The 18,591-nt window shown below is 37.2% G+C and overlaps 4 protein-coding genes across 4 annotated transcripts; 3 read left to right on the top strand and 1 right to left on the bottom strand.

Moving 5' to 3' along the window:
- Positions 1-3,581: 3,581 nt before the first annotated feature.
- Positions 3,582-5,918, bottom strand: LOC6651762 (probable basic-leucine zipper transcription factor L). The gene is made up of 4 exons (XM_047010651.1): positions 5,393-5,918; positions 4,323-4,536; positions 4,160-4,257; positions 3,582-4,084 (listed from the first exon to the last, which is right to left on the bottom strand). Exons 1-4 carry the CDS (start codon positions 5,825-5,827, stop codon positions 3,857-3,859), a joined length of 975 nt encoding a protein of 324 aa, XP_046866607.1. The 5' UTR covers positions 5,828-5,918; the 3' UTR covers positions 3,582-3,856.
- Positions 5,919-8,127: 2,209 nt separating this feature from the next.
- LOC6651761 lies at positions 8,128-11,955 on the top strand. The gene is made up of 2 exons (XM_047010749.1): positions 8,128-8,756; positions 9,438-11,955. Exons 1-2 carry the CDS (start codon positions 8,701-8,703, stop codon positions 11,515-11,517), a joined length of 2,136 nt encoding a protein of 711 aa, XP_046866705.1. The 5' UTR covers positions 8,128-8,700; the 3' UTR covers positions 11,518-11,955.
- Positions 11,956-13,700: 1,745 nt separating this feature from the next.
- Positions 13,701-15,740, top strand: LOC26528854 (the record flags this gene model as incomplete). Its single annotated transcript, XM_023180912.2, has 1 exon — positions 13,701-15,740. A coding segment is annotated over one exon (1,953 nt), but the record flags the coding sequence as incomplete, so codon positions are not given.
- Positions 15,741-16,038: 298 nt separating this feature from the next.
- LOC124460299 lies at positions 16,039-18,342 on the top strand. Its single transcript, XM_047010828.1, has 2 exons — positions 16,039-16,124; positions 16,200-18,342. Exons 1-2 carry the CDS (start codon positions 16,099-16,101, stop codon positions 18,253-18,255), a joined length of 2,082 nt encoding a protein of 693 aa, XP_046866784.1. The 5' UTR covers positions 16,039-16,098; the 3' UTR covers positions 18,256-18,342.
- The last annotated feature ends 249 nt before the right edge of the window (positions 18,343-18,591 follow it).

Below are 18,591 nucleotides of genomic sequence, written 5' to 3'. Positions count from 1 at the left end.
TTCACAAACAGTATCTTATGAATCAAAGTTTGAAAACAAGCTGAAGTAAATTGAAGAATTCTTTAAATTATTCAGAAATAGCCATTTTTTCATGTGGGCATGGACATTTCTTATATCAGATATTCAGATATCTTCGCCATCTTTGTACCGTTCCTTTGAACTAAGTCTAAACATAGAAGCCAACCAGGCCTGCATCAGTATTAGTCTTATAAAATTTGCAGGGTATTCACAGAGTCTACTAATATAGAGGTATGGTAAGTGTAGAATGTAAACGTTGCTGAGTATAAGCAACTTATGCCTTATGGGCTTATTAATTCACCACACACACACACACAGGCAAACGCATACTACAAGTGTGGTGAGTAAGCGGTCGAGAGGCAATGGCACCTGTTGATAAAGAAAATACTTGTTGCATACTTTGCGCCTGCCTGGTAGTTATATGTACCCAACTATCTATCACATTTTGTCTGGCAATGACACCTAACCCAAAAGCCCATCAGATTACAAAACGAAATGCACTTAAACCCAGTGGCAGAGCCCAAAATCTAGTTAGCTCTGGGGTCTTCGTGCAATGATTTATGAATCTGGATTGAGATAAGGTATGTATGTGGCGACATGTGAACAAGATTATTATTTATTTTTGAAACATATTTCCAACATCGATGGGAAATGCGCACGCATAGGCCCCAATATGTCTGATCATCTAATAGAGGCAATTAAATGCACATAAACGTTGATTAATCTCTGTGTGTTCGACACAAATGTTAATAATAGTTGCTAGTTAGTAGCCAAGTCAAAAGCCAATAAATTAAAGTTCAAAGTTGAATAAGCCAATCAAAGTTGATGAACTACGTGTTTTTGCACAGACTAAAATAAGTGAGGGCAACTGCATTAATATGCAGAATGAATTTGATAAAGTTCTAAGTGCAACATTTGCATCTCAAAGTCAATTGATAGATCAAAAGGTAATCGAATGAAATCATTTTTCACTCCTTTCTTAAGAGGAATTTCCTCAATATGAAGTAAAAAACAAAATATATATTAAAACAGTTACTAGAATTCTGAATTGCTGATCTGAAAATGACTTGTGTTATGAATTTTGCATGAATTTCGTTCTATTTGTATAAATTTAATGGTACAATTGACTTTTTTACATTATATTTTCTTTAACCACGACGACTACGACGACGGGAATTCTTGGTGCTTCTTAGACTCCTGCGACTTTTTCTCTCACTCCGCCCACTGCGCCTACTGCTTCCACTTCGGTTACTGCGTTCGCTGCGCTCCTTTCGCTCCTTACGCTCCTTGCGCTCCCTTCGCTCCTTTCTTTCTTCGCGCTCTCTACGCTCCTTGCGCTCTTCTCTGCGTTCCCGCCGATCCTCTCCATCACTTTCATCCCGATGATGATGATGTCTATCAAAATGGTGTCTATGTTTGTGCTCAGAAGTGCTACAATCAGTTGTAGTAGATGTTGTTGTCGTGTCCTCTGTTGTCGTTGTTGTTGTGCTCGCTTCTGTGGTTGTTGTAGTTGTAGTATTCGATGCGGCAGACACAAATGTCTTGCCAACATTTTGCCAGGATAGCAATACAAAGCCAACTAGGACAACTGTCAATGTCGAGGTGAAATGCATTTTGATTTGTGATCGAGATTAGTCGAGAGTGGGGCTATTTATAGTCATTATATACTATATATGTATGTATGTACATAGATACATATGTCAGGAAAAAAAACCTACGGTGCATATCAACATTGTTCAAGTGTTTTTTGGCTAAAAGTATTTGCTAAAACTGTGGAAAATTTAGATTCCATGGCAAACAAAAAACTTGCGAATCAAAAAAATCATATGTTTGTATTTTTAGAGCCTTTTGTAAGCTACTTATTTTAAATTTTTTATTTACTTTGTCTTATTTATGTGGGACAACCTTCAAATAAAGCAAACTAATTCAAGATCAAGTTCAAAGTAGGTAAGAAATAGTTAAGAATAAACATAAAATTTGCGCTGAAATAAATACAAAAATAGAATTTTTGTAGATAGCTTTCAATAAAAGTTAGATTTCTATCTTTGTCTGAACTTCCCGAAATAGGGTATCTATATATGTATATAGTCTTCCCAGTAGCCGTTTTGTGAGTGACCAAGAGAAGAGTTAAAAAAACTATTTTGTACGTCAGAGATAAAATTAGAAATGAAGTAAGTAAGTCGTCTCGCCGACTTGGGTATACCATACACCAGGTGAAACAAATATTTAAAATTTCGAAAACCAAATGTATGTCTATTATATTTGTTTTAACGTGCCCTCATACCATATGCTATCTCGCTCACTCTACAAACACACGAGCACTCTAGCGCCGCCACTAGCCAACGGCCAATTCTGCCCTTATGGATCGCGTAGCAAAATACGTTCCTACGTATATTTTGCATGTTTCTAGTCCGATTTCAATCAAATTCGGTAGTTTGATAGAAATAGATAAGATTAATTAGTCTGCCAAATTTGATCGCGATGGTCAAAAAATTGCAAGAGACAATCAGTTTTTTCTAAATTATGGAGGCGGAAGTAGGCGTGGCAACATATTAAAATATATGTATTCTGCGCGCATACTAAGCCAATATACATACTAAATTTGGGGACTTTAGCTTTGTTAGTTTTCGAGAAAATCAGTTTTGTTTAATTTTCGGGGCGGAAATGGGCGTGTCAAAATTTTTCAATAGTCAATATCTGCGCGTCTATTAAGCTAGCTTACATACCAAATTTAATGTCGGTAGCTTACATAGTTTTTAAGAAAATCTGTTTTTTGTAAATTCCAGAGGCGGTAGGGGGCGTGGCAAAAATTTGAAACAAACTCGATAACTGTACATACTACACGAGACTGCATACCAAATTTGGTGGCTCTAGCTCTTACGGACGGACGGACGGACGGACAGACGGACATTGCTAGATCGACTCGGTTGTTGATCCTGATCAAGAATATATATACTTTGTGGGGTCGGAGATGCTTCCTTCTGCCTGTTACATACATTTTGGCGACTTTAATATATCATTTCACCCTATGGGTGTATGGTATAAAAACTAAAATAGTTTTATAAATGAAAAGGCCTTAATTAAAAGCCGTCATATGTCTACATAGCAAGAGGATTAAGTTCCCTTTTCTGTTACAACCTCTGCTAATTTGGTTAGTTTTTCTAGATGCATTTATTATGACGTAAAGTTCCACTTCCGCTTTACTAAAGATAAACTATCTCATGTAATGATAGACAACACGTTTTTAGTGCATGCAGTTAAATATGAACTAACTGAATGAAACTTATATATATATATATATACGTATTTATAAACATTTATTTATGGTTCATGCCAATCAGCATTAAGTACTTGCCGGATTACCATTGCCTCATAGAAATAAACTACTGAATGTAGATATACATATATCTATATATGTATGTGTGCCTCTGTCTCCTGTGAGCCCATCTAAAAGGCAATTTATGATCTAATTTATTTACGAATGTCAAACTGAAAGTATTATTTCTGCTTTTTGAATGTATGTATGTATATATGTATTTATAACGCATAGTCACAGTGCCAAACTACAGATATACATATATTTAAATATATTATATAGAAAGGTGTATAGATTACATTTATAGAACTAGATACATTACAAACGATTTCAGTTAATAACGCGAACAACTTTCAGCAGTAGCGAGAGCAGTAATTGTAGCAGCGAGGAAAACGATTAATGTTGAAACAAAATTTAGACTAAATGTCTAATTAACATACTTTAAATCAAGAAGAAACCACAGAAAAAAGAAAAGAACAGAGATTAGAGAGAGGTTGAGGGAGAAGAAGAAAGTGAAGTATTTTAAAAGCAGCTGACGGCATTGAAGTAACAACGCCAATACATTCGTCCACCACCGGAACCGGAACCAGAGCCACCATGCAAACGCCTGCTCGATGCTGGTAATGCTGACACTGACGCTGCAGATGATGACAATGATGATGATGATGCTGATGATGATGATGCCGACGGACCACTTCCTGCCATTGTTAACTCCGCACCAGCTCTTCTCTGAAAGCTCTTTGGCATTAACTGAAAATTTTCTCACACATCGCGGCGTTGTATACGGTCTTAAATTGCAAATTTAGGTTTTAATATCCAACTTACTGTTTCGCCAGTGGCGCGATTTATTTGATTTAAGTCTTTGAAATCATAATCAAGCATTACGCCCGGATCATCATCGCTATACATATTTAGATTGTTCCCTGTAAGCAATTAAAAAAATTTAGATAATCACTTCCCATTTCGAATTAAATTTAAGTTACTTTACCTTCATCGCCAGTTAGCCGTTGATCCAATCCATTCTGATATTCCAATAACTTTGAATTTAGATTGTTCTTATTGGCATAGAATTCACCAATGCGATGGCCATTGTGTTCATGCTCCAGGGCATGATGCAGAGCCACCATCAAACGATCCAAAAGTAAAGCAGCTCGTTTGGGTACCACCATCTGCAATTTAAGGAAATAGCATTGAAATTTTAACAATTAAACTGACTAATTGTAAGGCCCAAACAAGAATTATAAATGAAAAATAAACAAAATTGTCCTTTTACTTATATTATACTAAACGCTCAAAAATTGCCTAACTACATTAAGGCTAAAACTACTTGGGAATCATAAGTAGATTAAACTCAACATTAAAGCACAGTTATAAGGTTTAATTTACATTTCATTTCCAAAGAGTCAAAAAGAATATTGAAACACAAAATAAATTTTAAAAAATCCCTTAAATTATTATTTGAATATTGAAACACAAAATAAATTTTTAAAAATCCCTTAAATTATTATTTGAATATTGAAACACAAAATAAATTTTTAAAAATCCCTTAAATTATTATTTTTGTGTAAATCGAAAAATTAAAATGAACTAACTAACTAATTTTTATTGATTACTCTCAAAATAAAGATATTATTCCTATTACGTATTCCATTTCAGACATTTTACACTTAATAAGTTAAAAATAAAGATCTTTCGAATTTATATATATCATAAAATCCTTCTCCTATTTCAAGTCAAATTATCGAGCACTTGGAACAACTTACTGAGGATAAAACTACTCAAGAAAACTTCACTGACATCGAACAATAAAACAAAATATGTTGACTGCGCCCACTTAAATTTTAACGTACTTTAAATGACTTCAATTTGTCTGCAGTTGGGGCAAGAAAAACCGAAAAATGAGGGAATGTCACCTTCAGGGCAAACAATCAAAAATGCTGGCCAAAAATATACAATTACAAATTGTGTGTAAACTGATATGGATTCAAAAACACACAGAAAGTTAAGAAGAAATGAAAAAATGTAGATAGATACTTTTTGACCAAACAACCCACGCACCGGATATTCATCATAGTTGTTGTTGTTGTTGTTATTGTTATTGCTGTTATTGTCCGTGTCATCATTTGGCATACTGAAAATCTCCTCCGGTTGACTGGCTCTCATCGATGACGATGATGCCGCAGTTGCTGCTGATTCTGATGTAGATGATTTGCCACGTTTATCCTGTTCGAGCATTTCCTCAGGTGTAGAAGTATCCTTTAATGTTGTTGGTGATGATGCCAACATCATTCTCATTTTCATCGACTCTTTGGAGCGTTTGTCATTTGGCTGTCTCATCAATTGCCGACACATGTGGAGATCAAAATTCTGAATGAGCACCAGGAGAACAATCAAGAGAGCTGGTAGGTGATAGGTAGTCGCACTGCTCGAGTTCATGTTCCTGTGCCTGGCCAGGCGACGTGTCCTTGCATTTTGCCAAAGCTGTTGATGCATGCCGACAAAAACTAATTAATGTCCCTCTCAGTAGATGGAGCTGGTAGTAGCTGGTTTCTTGGTTCGTTACTTGGTTCCACTGACGATGATGCTTTTGAAATTTCAACTGAAGCGTTGCCTTTATGTGACGTACGCTTTTATAGAGCAGAGTCCACACAGCAAAGGACCAAATGTAATAATTTTTTTTCCTCTTTTTTTCTCTCGATTTTTCTTGGTTTTTTTTTTTTTTACAATAATGAAACATTATAAATGCTTGTTAAAATGCCAAAAGCCAATGTGGGAGTGCAGTGAGAGGGGGTGGGCAACTGGAGGGGGGTGATCAGGATCAACAGTGAAATGCTTTTTTCAGACTTTGATTTACGCTTCTGCTTAAGCTGCCATTGGCGATGCCTGCTGATGGCTTCTTGTTGTAATTATTGAACATAAAAATCCATGTTCAGCCTGCAGCAGAGTTATTAACACACACACACTCACACACACGCCAAGACATGTGTGTGACCGTTGCGTGCGTGTGTGTGTTTGTGTGAGGTTGTTGTTGTTGTTGAGAGTGTATTGCACTTTTTTCGGTTCGTTTTTATGTCTAATGAGCAGCAGCAGCATGTGAAAAATTCCATTCATCGTCCACTTGTTGCTGGGTCAACTGACTAGTGGGAGAGAATTGAGGGGGAAGTCAATGTTGGACTACTTGCTGTGCGTATCGTTTGGGGCTTAAGCATTTGCATATATGTTCATACATACATATGCACATTATCAAGATGACTGCGACAGCTTTGCTTTTTTAAAGCATACTTCTAGGCAAATTGACTAGTCTTTAGTTTTAGTATTTGGTAGTATATTTTTCACATGTTTTTGAGCCCAAATCGATTAATTGAGTGATTGCTAGTTTTCAGTTACCTAAATTTAGATTTATAAAGCATACTTCCAGGCTAAATTCAAATATTATTAGATAAATCGTTAGTTATAGCATTCCTCATCATATATTCTGCAATTTACGCAGATCGATTAATTGATTAAAAGAATTTTACATACACATACCCAACTGCTATTCTAGGACAGCGGGAAGTCTCATTATTATGATTATTTTCTTTAAGGCAGTTCATTGACCATAAAACATTTTTCTTCGTTTTTTGACCTCTCTCTCTCACTCTCTCTTTCTCTTTTCTGTAGCCAGCTTCCACCTCTTCTTTCTCTTCTATACATCTGCATATATTGTGGACTATTAATTACTCCGTGTGTAATCCACATGCAAATCGTAATCATAGCGCACTAATAAGCCGTAAACTAAACAATAAAAGTACAGTTAACCAAACATGCATAAATTTCCTGCGGCGTTTGGAAATCCTTTTTGCGTACAATATTTTTACACGATTTTAGTAAAAGTTTTGTTATTTATTAAGATACTTTAATTCATTTGGTTAGAAATTTAAAAACCAGTCTAAAAAAGCAGTTTGTAAATAATCAGCAACTTTTTACACAAAAACCAATTGGAAAGAATGTAAGATTATGTTAAACCTGTATTAAATAATATTTGTTACTTTATACTTATATATAAGACATTTTTTAAACAGAACTACAATATGTAAAATTACCTCTATTAACAAATAGTTCAATATTGTAGCAATTTCTATTGCGCTATCAGCATTTGAATTCAACCAAGTCATAAGATAAAACTAATCATATAAGACTCTTTTTTTTGCACATATGTGCTTAAGTCTTTTGGCATACAATCAAATTTCTTGGTTCCATGTGTTTAATGGGATTAATTATTGATGAACCAACTGAACCGCTTTCCTTTCATTACCAACATTACTCACTTTTCATTTTTATCAAACTAATTGCTTGTGAAATTCGTTTTTTATTTTATCTATGCCATTGCATATGGCTTGCAATTTCAGTAACAGGCAAACAGGTGAACGATCAATACCTGTCAATTGCATAAAGTGCAGGTATATCTCATATAATTCAACTCATTCTAACAATTAAATGTATTCTTCAAATAATTAAACAGAGTCAACTTAATTGTAAGAAAACATTAAAATAGAAGTTCATTTAGCCGTCGTTTTTGCAGTTTGGGTTTTAGAGGAATAGGCAAAACATCTTAGGACAGGACAAACGATTCTCTGTCCAACCCAAAATAATAAAAAACGACTTAAGGGCTTCCATGTAGTCTACTTATTCATTTAAATTCAAGAGCTGCCGAATGTATATTCGATATCAGCCCATTGAAGCTATGAAAAAACTATATGAAACAAAGAACAAGTTCGATTTGGCAAAATTTCTCTCTATGTATTTGAGCCAACACAGCATCCCTGGCTGTGTCCTAGCAAGGACATGCGCAAAAGCTCTCGCTTTCGATTCCTCTGTAGGCAGCCCAGCCAAGTAAACTGTCAACAAACAAGCATCCGAGAGTAACTGAGAGTAGTACAATGGGGGATGGATAAGGATGGATTGAGCGAAAGAGTAGAAGTAAGCATTCAAAAGGAGTCAGTCGTCTGCACAGCATCAAAAAGAAATTTTTTAAAATCAGTTTCTCGTGGTCAACCAAATGGCAAAGAGGGAACGAAAACAGCAGCTGCTCAATTCAATTGGAACAAGCGAAACTATATAAACGACAGTGGGCAGCCAAAGGACGAAGGACAAGAAGAGTGCAGTTAGTCGTGTGAAAAAATGTTGCACTTGTTTTTGTAATTGTTGTATCGAAAGTGCATGTAAATGTGCCACACACAAGCAATTAGCGAAATCAGAACAACATCTGTAACAAAAGATGACAAAATGTCAAGGACTTAAGTGAGCGTCAAGGCGTACAATACGAGAGTGGAAATTATAGCGCATTAAGATTTGTTTGTTAGCCTAAAGAAAGGTCCTCAAACAGGATGCGTGCCTACTACAGTGCAAAGGATAAACGCAAATACGGCGATATGAGCTATGAGTAAGTAACCAACACGGAGAAGGAGAAGGAGAGAGAGAGAGAGAGATTTAGTGAGAGTGGGCAAGAGAGACAGACAGAGACGGAGCAGGAAAAGTAGTAGTAAAGGAAAGCCATGACAGGTGTGCCCTGTGCCCTGTGCCCTGTGTTTGCTTAAATGACTAAAATGTGAATGCCATTTGAAGGCTGAATATTTGATCAAATCGAAATGCAATTTGAATCATCAATAACCACAAATTTCGTAAAAATAAACAGAATGTCGAAGTAGGCAAGAGACAGTGCAAGAAGCACACATTTTACGGCAGAGTAAACAAATGGAGCATAGCCTCTGGTACTTGCATATTCATGTGTCAGCATCTCTTCACACGAGTTTATTCTGTACATAATAAAATATCCAAAAACAATTCAGAAAACCCAAGAACCTAGCGCCATCACTTAGAAGGGGCATAAGCAGTTGAGACAGAGTGTAGGGTGCTTTATCTTAAGGACTTCTGACTGAGTGCTGCTTTATTATATAGTTTGCTGCCTTAATTAATGAGTGTCAGCATAAAAATTATCATTTAAGCGAAACATTTCCAAGAACACAATAAACCACTGCTAAAGGACAGGCCTGGATTTCAAAGGCAATGAACTAAGAATGCCAAGTCAACTCTGTCTCTGATTTAAATTTATTGTTCATTTCAGGAGTAAATATCTGCTGGACCCCAAGTTCATGACGAAAAGGGACTTGCAGCACTACTATCGATATTACAATATGACAAAGAATCGTGGTCAATTAAAAAAAATTGTAGTCATCATATTTTTTGTGTGCGTCTTCTCGTATCTCTTTGTCGACTACAATTTGAGGACTAAACTACTTCGCCTCCGAGATCGTTTCGACTTCATAGCTCGCATCTATGATGCCGACTATAATATAAGTCAGGCATACTTTGTGGATACACCCGGGTGCAGAATGCCATATTTTGAGATTACAGACGATAATATAGCACAGTTCATGTTTAAGCCCAAGCCATACTCTTGCAAAAAGTCCCTAATTAAAGCAAGTGACGATACGCCCGGAGAGTTGCATTTGAATATGCAACCCAATGAGCTCCTGAGTTACTACAATGTCAGCGATATAGCCACGATAAGTTGTAAATATAAGGAAATACGTAGAATAACAGATACCGCGATCGGGTTCTTACCCCAAGTTCCATTTAAGTTGGAGGAGATAATGCGGTTGCCTTCGAATCTGGAATTCATTCAAGTGGAATGCTATGATGCATCGGCTCATCGAATTTACGTGGACTATCATTTCTTTGGAGTGGATAAGAACGAATCCAAAGTGAGTGCACCAACAGGAAAGAACTATAAGAGAGTAAGATTAAATGAGAGTGAGCCAATCAGAAAGACGGAGCAACAAGAAGGACTCTCAGTAATGATTTTGGGCTTAGACAGTGTCTCCCATTTAAATTTTTTGAGGCAAATGCCCAAGACTTCCACTTACATCAAGAAACACTTACCCCATGTAGAATTCTGGGGCTTTAACAAGGTGGGGGACAACACATTTCCCAATTTAGTGCCTTTACTGAGTGGTCTCGATCAGCAGGAATTATACATTTCATGTGTGAATAAAGTAAAGCCCGTTTTCGATCGATGCTCCTTTATATGGAAGAGATTTAAACAAGCTGGCTACAAGACTGTGTTTGCAGAGGATGTAGGTGAAATCGCCATGTTTAATTATTTCCAAAAAGGATTCCGCAACGCGCCAACGGATTACTACTTTCGACCCATAATGCTGGAAATGGAAAAGAATATAGCTAACACTCGTGTTTTAAATTTGAACCTCTGTATGGGGGGTCGAAGAACCGCTGATATTCTTCTGGAATACATCCGTAAGCTAATACCAAAATTTCAAAGAGAACTTTTCTTCTCATTCTTTTGGACAGTAACGTTAACTCATGATTACTTCAATGCACCTACGCTCTTGGACGGACAAATGGCTAGCCAGTTGAGAAATTTGAAGGAATCAGGAGTTCTGAATAAGACTCTGGTATTTCTCATGTCGGATCATGGGTTAAGATTTGGCTCCTTTCGAAAGACCTATCAGGGCATGATGGAGGAGCGACAGCCACTGCTAACAATTCTCTATCCGGATTGGCTTGCCGAAAGATATCCGGAAGCTGTGGCCAATTTACAACTAAATGCAAAGAGATTAACCACACATTTTGATATCCATGCCACAATGTTGCATTTGCTCGATATGCGAAATCTCGAGAAAGAACAATTGCAGATCAGTGCAGAAGAAATGAATGAACCGGATAGTACACTGCCTCGCGGCATTAGTCTATTTCTGCCAGTTCCAGTGGAGAGGACATGCGAGCAGGCGAACATTGCCTCACATTGGTGTACTTGCCATGAGAGGCAGGAGATGTTAACAAATGATGGACGAGTGCAGAGAGCCGCCCGTTATTTAGTGCGTCTGATCAATGATCGGCTTAAACCGCATCCGCAATGCCGCACGCTCTATCTGAATTCCATATTGCAGGCCTTTATAGCCGCACCGCATCACAAGATTCTCAAGGAATTGGAGAATGACTATGCTGTGGACATAACTCTTAGACTGCAGACGAAACCGGGTCTGGGTGTTTTTGAGTCTACTGTGCGAATGTCCGGCTATACAACTGCTCTGACTGGCACAATCAGCCGGATTAATCTGTATGGAAGTCAAAGCTTTTGCATCAATGATTCCACTCTGAAAATGTTCTGCTATTGTCATAGGTAGAGAGAAGATTATGTTCTGGACCGGGGAAAGTTGAGAGCTGAAGACTGTCAAGTCAAGTCCAAAATCCGTAGCCTTAGACATTAATAGTAATCTTTATTTATTTCTATGAAATAAATTATTTAATTGTATAAAGAATTGATTCAGATCCTTAGCTCAGCAATGGAGCTCATTCAAATCTACACATTGATATACTTATATGTAGTGAGATTGCTAGAATCCTTTTTGTTGACAATAAAACTAAATACTTAATTAACTTAGATTCGAAAACTCAACAAGCCGATTCCGTTAACGGCTAAAAAATAAATAATATTATAAATATATGTAATTGTATGTAGTAAAACTTATAATATACATATGTGCGATTAGGCAATTGAATTTGAGAAACTATAAGTAAAGAATGTCAAATATAAGTATGTAGGAGTACATGAACATTATAAATAAATCAATTTATTTCGAATAAAATAAAAAAATTCACGACTTTAATGACAAAAAAGTTCTTAATTTTTGTCAAATAGTAATGAAAATAAGTTGGGTTAGGCGCTTTTGATGCAGAGGCTCTTGGTCGGACAGCAGCCTATTGAGTTTACCTTATAAGGGGTAAATATAAATTTCTTAACGTTTCGGCAATAAGTATATAAATATTTCCAGATGTTAGCTTTCCCGAGATGGAATCGATCGATTAAGATGAATGTTGGGAAAGAATATGTTCGATTTAAATGCCCTTGTTGAAATCCTTCGGTAATGGTCTAATTAAATTAGGGTGCTCCTTGTGCTACACAGTCCTCTACAATGAATCTTAGCACAAACTGAATCTTTGAAACGACCGACACAGGCCCGGACTGGGACCCTAAGGGCCCACCGGGCATACAAGTTAAAGGGCCCCCTATACTATATGCTTAAAAAATTATTTCCGAGGAAAATTAAAGGTACACATTTTTGAGTTTTACATCAAGTATGATCGTTTATGTGAATAAAACGAATCAAACAAACATTTTAATTTGCCTATCTTTTTTCAACAATGCGCTTCTACGTAAGGCGTAATTTTACTAGATTTTAACACTCATCAAACAGTCAAAAGCTTTTCAGGTAAATTGCTCCGTAAGGATAAGGCGTTAATAATTCGTTCATCTTCAATTTGATTCAAGTTTTTTTTTTTCAACTGCCATAAGCAAGAAAGTTTCTAAATGCTTTTGCGTCAAACAGCTTCTCAATCTATTTTTGACATATTTTAACTTGGAAAATTATCTTTCGCAAACTACTTGCGTATAAGAAAGTGTCAAAAGAAATTTATAGGCAAGAAACAGCTACGATATGAAGAAACTTTTTCGGGTCGAGGCATGAGAAATCTGCTGCTAGTTTTCCATGCTCCGTAAACCATGATTTGATTGCACAAATGGTTTTATCAATAATGACATTGTGAACTTCTACCGTAACTTTTTGTTGAGCTTCATCGATTGGTTCATCACGGTTTTTCTCACCCGGTAACCTTTTTTTTTGTGCGGCGTTTTTTACTAGGAACCTTGTGTATTAGAACCTAGTAAAAATAAAATAAAGTCCTCTGCTAAATAATACTTCTGCGCTTTGGAAAACAATGCCTGAAATTCGAGTGTCTTACATAGCCTGTGAACGACAGGGGCCCCAGCGCCAATCGATTTATTATGGTACAAAAATGATTCTTAGTGGGAACCTAGTACGAAGGGCCCTAGGGACTAAAAACTGCTACTCTACTACATGAAATTTCATCAAAAGGGGCCCTCTACGTTGAGGTATTTGCCCGGTGGGCCAGTCCGGGCCTGGACCGACATCTCTGACCTACCGTTGATAATCAAATTCGTTCTTGAATAATCAAATTAAGGCAAATGCAATGCCAATTGATCTCAGTTGCAAGTGGGTTTCACTTGTTAGTTTGTTAAGTTTATTCAAGGAAGACGGTTTCATTCATTTAATTCATTCATATTTTGTCCCAACAAATTTAATATTTAGTATGATTTTCATGTGTATTAGGTAAGTCCAATTTTATCATGGCCTAAAACTAAAACTAAAACTTTGATGGCAGATTCTTAATTATCCTTAACATTTATTTCGTAAAAAACATCCATTTCAGGGGCAAATGTCGGCATTATTACTTTCAATTTCGCAATATTCTAACATTTGGTAAACAACTCAAAAAAATTATTTTCGTACTTTGTTTTCTGTGCGCCATTTTGTGTCTCATTGTGGAATACAAAATACTGCGTCTAGAAGGTAGTGACGATTCCTTAGCCCAAATCAATGATGATGACTATAATATAAGTCAGGCATACTTTGTGGATACACCCGGTTGTCGGATGCCATATTTTGAAATTACAGACAATAACATAGCACTGTTCATGTTTAAGCCCATGCCATATTCTTGCAAGAAGCCCTTGATAAGGGCAAGTGACGACCTTGCCGGGGATCTGCATCTAAATATGCAACCCAATGAGCTCCTGAGTTACTACAATATAAGCGACATAACCAAGATAGGTTGTAAATATATGGAAATACGTAGAAAAACAGATACCACGAACGAGTTCTTACCCCAAGTTCCATTCAAGTTGGAGGAGATAATGCGTTTGCCTTCGAATCTGGAATTCATTCAAGTGGAATGCTATGATGCATCGGCTCATCGAATTTACGTGGACTATCATTTCTTTGGAGTGGATAAGAACGAATCCAAAGTGAGTGCACCAACAGGAAAGAACTATGAGACAGTAAGATTAAATGAGAGTGAGCCAATCAGAAAGACGGAGCAACAAGAAGGACTCTCAGTAATGATTTTGGGCTTAGACAGTGTCTCCCATTTAAATTTTTTGAGGCAAATGCCCAAGACTTCCACTTACATCAAGAAACACTTACCCCATGTGGAATTTTGGGGCTTTAACAAGGTGGGGGATAACACATTTCCCAATTTAGTGCCTTTACTGAGTGGTCTAGATCAGCGAGAACTAGAGATTTCATGCGTAAACATGTCCGAGCGTATTTTCGACCGTTGTTCCTTCATTTGGAAGAAATTTAAACATGTTGGCTTCAAAACCGTTTTCGCTGAGGATGTCGCTAAATTGGCTAATTTTAATTCATTTTTCACAGGATTTAATAACACGCCAACAGATTACTACTTTCGGCCTATAATGCTGGAAATGGAAAAGAATATAGCTAACACTCGTGTTTTAAATTTGAACCTCTGTATGGGAGGTCGAAGAACCGCCGATGTTCTGTTGGAATATATGCGCAAACTAATACCAAAGTACAACAAAGATCGATTCTTCTCTTTTTTTTGGACCGTAACGTTATCCCACGATTCTTTTAACAATCCTGCGCTTTTGGATGGCCAGATGACTAGCCAATTAAGCATTTTAAAGAAATCGGGTGTTCTTAATAGAACGTTGGTTATACTTATGTCTGATCATGGGCTTAGATGGGGAGCCTTTCGAAAGACTTACCAGGGCATAATGGAGGAGCGACAACCTCTTTTGATGGTTCTGTATCCGGATTGGCTGGCCGAACGATATCCGGAGGCAGTGGCCAATCTACAACTAAATTCAAAAAGATTAACCACACCTTTCGATCTCCATGCCACAATGTTGGATCTGCTTGATATCCGAAGTCTTGAAAAAGATCAACTCCAGAAAAGAAATGTTGAGCTGAATGATCCACATAAGCTACCCCGCGGCATTAGTCTATTTCTGCCCGTTCCAGTGGAGAGGACATGCGAGCAGGCGACTATTGCCTCTCATTGGTGTACCTGTCATGAGCGAAAGGAGTTGCCAACGATCGATGGCCGAGTGCAAAGAGCCGCCCGTTATTTAGTGCGACTGATTAATGATCGGCTTAGGTCCCATTCGCAATGCCGCACACTTTATCTCAATTCCATTCTGAAGGCTTTTATAGCGACTCCACATCGACAGATTTTGAAAGAATCCGAAAATGATTATGCTGTGGACATACTTGTGAGACTTCAAACTAAACCGGGCCTGGGCATCTTTGAGGCCACTGTGAGGATGTCGGGTTTCACAAGTGCATTGACGGGCACCATCAGCCGGATCAATCTATATGGGAGACAAAGCCATTGTATCAACGATTCCACTTTAAAATTGTTTTGCTATTGTAATCGGTAGAATTGCAGGAATTCAAGAGGCTCAGTCTCTGCAAAGATATATAGAAGAACTTAAGTGAAATAAATAAATTGTAAATAATTTCTCTCATTTCACTGGATTTGGTAGTCAATAATTGTCAGTATGCTCACACAATTTTTCATATTTGAACTGCAAAATTCAGGTTTATCTATAGTAGCACAATTGGTTTTATAAAAATCGGAACAAAAATGTAAATGGTATACTATGCTATAGTGTTAAGATATTAGATTTTGTGTGTTGTTTACACTTTTCATTTCAACGCTTCTCTGACCTACTGACGATAATCTAATTCGTTCTTGAATAATCAAATTAAGGAAAATGCAATGCCAATTGTTCTCAGTTGCAAATGGGTTGCACTTGTTAGTTCATTGAGTTTATTCAAGAAATACAGTTTTATTAAAATTTTCCTAACAGAACTAACAACTAAATGATTAAGCTTCTCCAGTGTATTAGGTAAGTCTAATTTTACTTTGTCTGTAATTTTGATCGACAGAGTCAAAGTTATACCTATTTGGTTCTTTTTTTTAGGAACAAATATCTACTCGATTCCAGACTTATGCCAAAACATGGTTACTATCAACACTGTAGCATTCAAAAAATTATTAAACAGTTCAAAAAATTGTTGATTGTAATTGCTTTTGTGTGCGTCTTTTTGTGTCTTTTTGTGGAATACAAAATACTTTACCTACAAGAAAGTGACGATTCCTTAGCCCAAATCGATGATGTGGACTATAGTATAAGTCGGGCATACTTTGTGGATACACCCGGTTGTCGGATGCCTTATTTTGAGATTGTAGACACTTATATATCAAAGTTTTTGTATAAGCCCATGTCATATTCTTGCAAGAAGCCCTTGATAAGGGCAAGTGACGACATTACCGGGGATCTGCATCTAAATATGCAACCCAATGAGCTCCTGAGTTACTACAATGTCAGCGATATAACCACGATAAGTTGTAAATATATGGAAATACGCAGAAAAACAGATACCACGAACGAGTTCTTACCCCAAGTTCCATTCAAGTTGGAGGAGATAATGCGTTTGCCTTCGAATCTGGAATTCATTCAAGTGGAATGCTATGATGCATCGGCTCATCGAATTTACGTGGACTATCATTTCTTTGGAGTGGATAAGAACGAATCCAAAGTTAATGCACCAACGGGAAAGAACTATGAGACAGTAAGATTAAATGAGAGTGAACCAATCAGAAAGACGGAGCAACAAGAAGGACTCTCAGTAATGATTTTGGGCTTAGACAGTGTCTCCCATTTAAATTTTTTGAGGCAAATGCCCAAGACTTCCACTTACATCAAGAAACACTTACCCCATGTGGAATTTTGGGGCTTTAACAAGGTGGGGGATAACACATTTCCCAATTTAGTGCCTTTACTGAGTGGTCTAGATCAGCGAGAACTAGAGATTTCATGCGTAAACATGTCCGAGCGTATTTTCGACCGTTGTTCCTTCATTTGGAAGAAATTTAAACATGTTGGCTTCAAAACCGTTTTCGCTGAGGATGTCGCTAAATTGGCTAATTTTAATTCATTTTTCACAGGATTTAATAACACGCCAACAGATTACTACTTTCGGCCTATAATGCTGGAAATGGAAAAGAATATAGCTAACACTCGTGTTTTAAATTTGAACCTCTGTATGGGAGGTCGAAGAACCGCCGATGTTCTGTTGGAATATATGCGCAAACTAATACCAAAGTACAACAAAGATCGATTCTTCTCTTTTTTTTGGACCGTAACGTTATCCCACGATTCTTTTAACAATCCTGCGCTTTTGGATGGCCAGATGACTAGCCAATTAAGCATTTTAAAGAAATCGGGTGTTCTTAATAGAACGTTGGTTATACTTATGTCTGATCATGGGCTTAGATGGGGAGCCTTTCGAAAGACTTACCAGGGCATAATGGAGGAGCGACAACCTCTTTTGATGGTTCTGTATCCGGATTGGCTGGCCGAACGATATCCGGAGGCAGTGGCCAATCTACAACTAAATTCCAAAAGATTAACCACACCTTTCGATCTCCATGCCACAATGTTGGATCTGCTTGATATCCGAAGTCTTGAAAAAGATCAACTCCAGAAAAGAAATGTTGAGCTGAATGATCCACATAAGCTACCCCGCGGCATTAGTCTATTTCTGCCCGTTCCAGTGGAGAGGACATGCGAGCAGGCGACTATTGCCTCTCATTGGTGTACCTGTCATGAGCGAAAGGAGTTGCCAACGATCGATGGCCGAGTGCAAAGAGCCGCCCGTTATTTAGTGCGACTGATTAATGATCGGCTTAGGTCCCATTCGCAATGCCGCACACTTTATCTCAATTCCATTCTGAAGGCTTTTATAGCGACTCCACATCGACAGATTTTGAAAGAATCCGAAAATGATTATGCTGTGGACATACTTGTGAGACTTCAAACTAAACCGGGCCTGGGCATCTTTGAGGCCACTGTGAGGATGTCGGGTTTCACAAGTGCATTGACGGGCACCATCAGCCGGATCAATCTATATGGGAGACAAAGCCATTGTATCAACGATTCCACTTTAAAATTGTTTTGCTATTGTAATCGGTAGAATTGCAGGAATTCAAGAGGCTCAGTCTCTGCAAAGATATATAGAAGAACTTAAGTGAAATAAATAAATTGTAAATAATTTCTCTCATTTCACTGGATTTGGTAGTCAATAATTGTCAGTATGCTCACACAATTTTTCATATTTGAACTGCAAAATTCAGGTTTATCTATAGTAGCACAATTGGTTTTATAAAAATCGGAACAAAAATGTAAATGGTATACTATGCTATAGTGTTAAGATATTAGATTTTGTGTGTTGTTTACACTTTTCATTTCAACGCTTCTCTGACCTACTGACGATAATCTAATTCGTTCTTGAATAATCAAATTAAGGAAA

This window comes from Drosophila willistoni (genome assembly GCF_018902025.1).
Source record: "Drosophila willistoni isolate 14030-0811.24 chromosome 2R unlocalized genomic scaffold, UCI_dwil_1.1 Seg167, whole genome shotgun sequence".
Lineage (NCBI taxonomy): Eukaryota > Metazoa > Arthropoda > Insecta > Diptera > Drosophilidae > Drosophila > Drosophila willistoni.
This window is presented reverse-complemented; position numbering and strand designations above follow the sequence as displayed.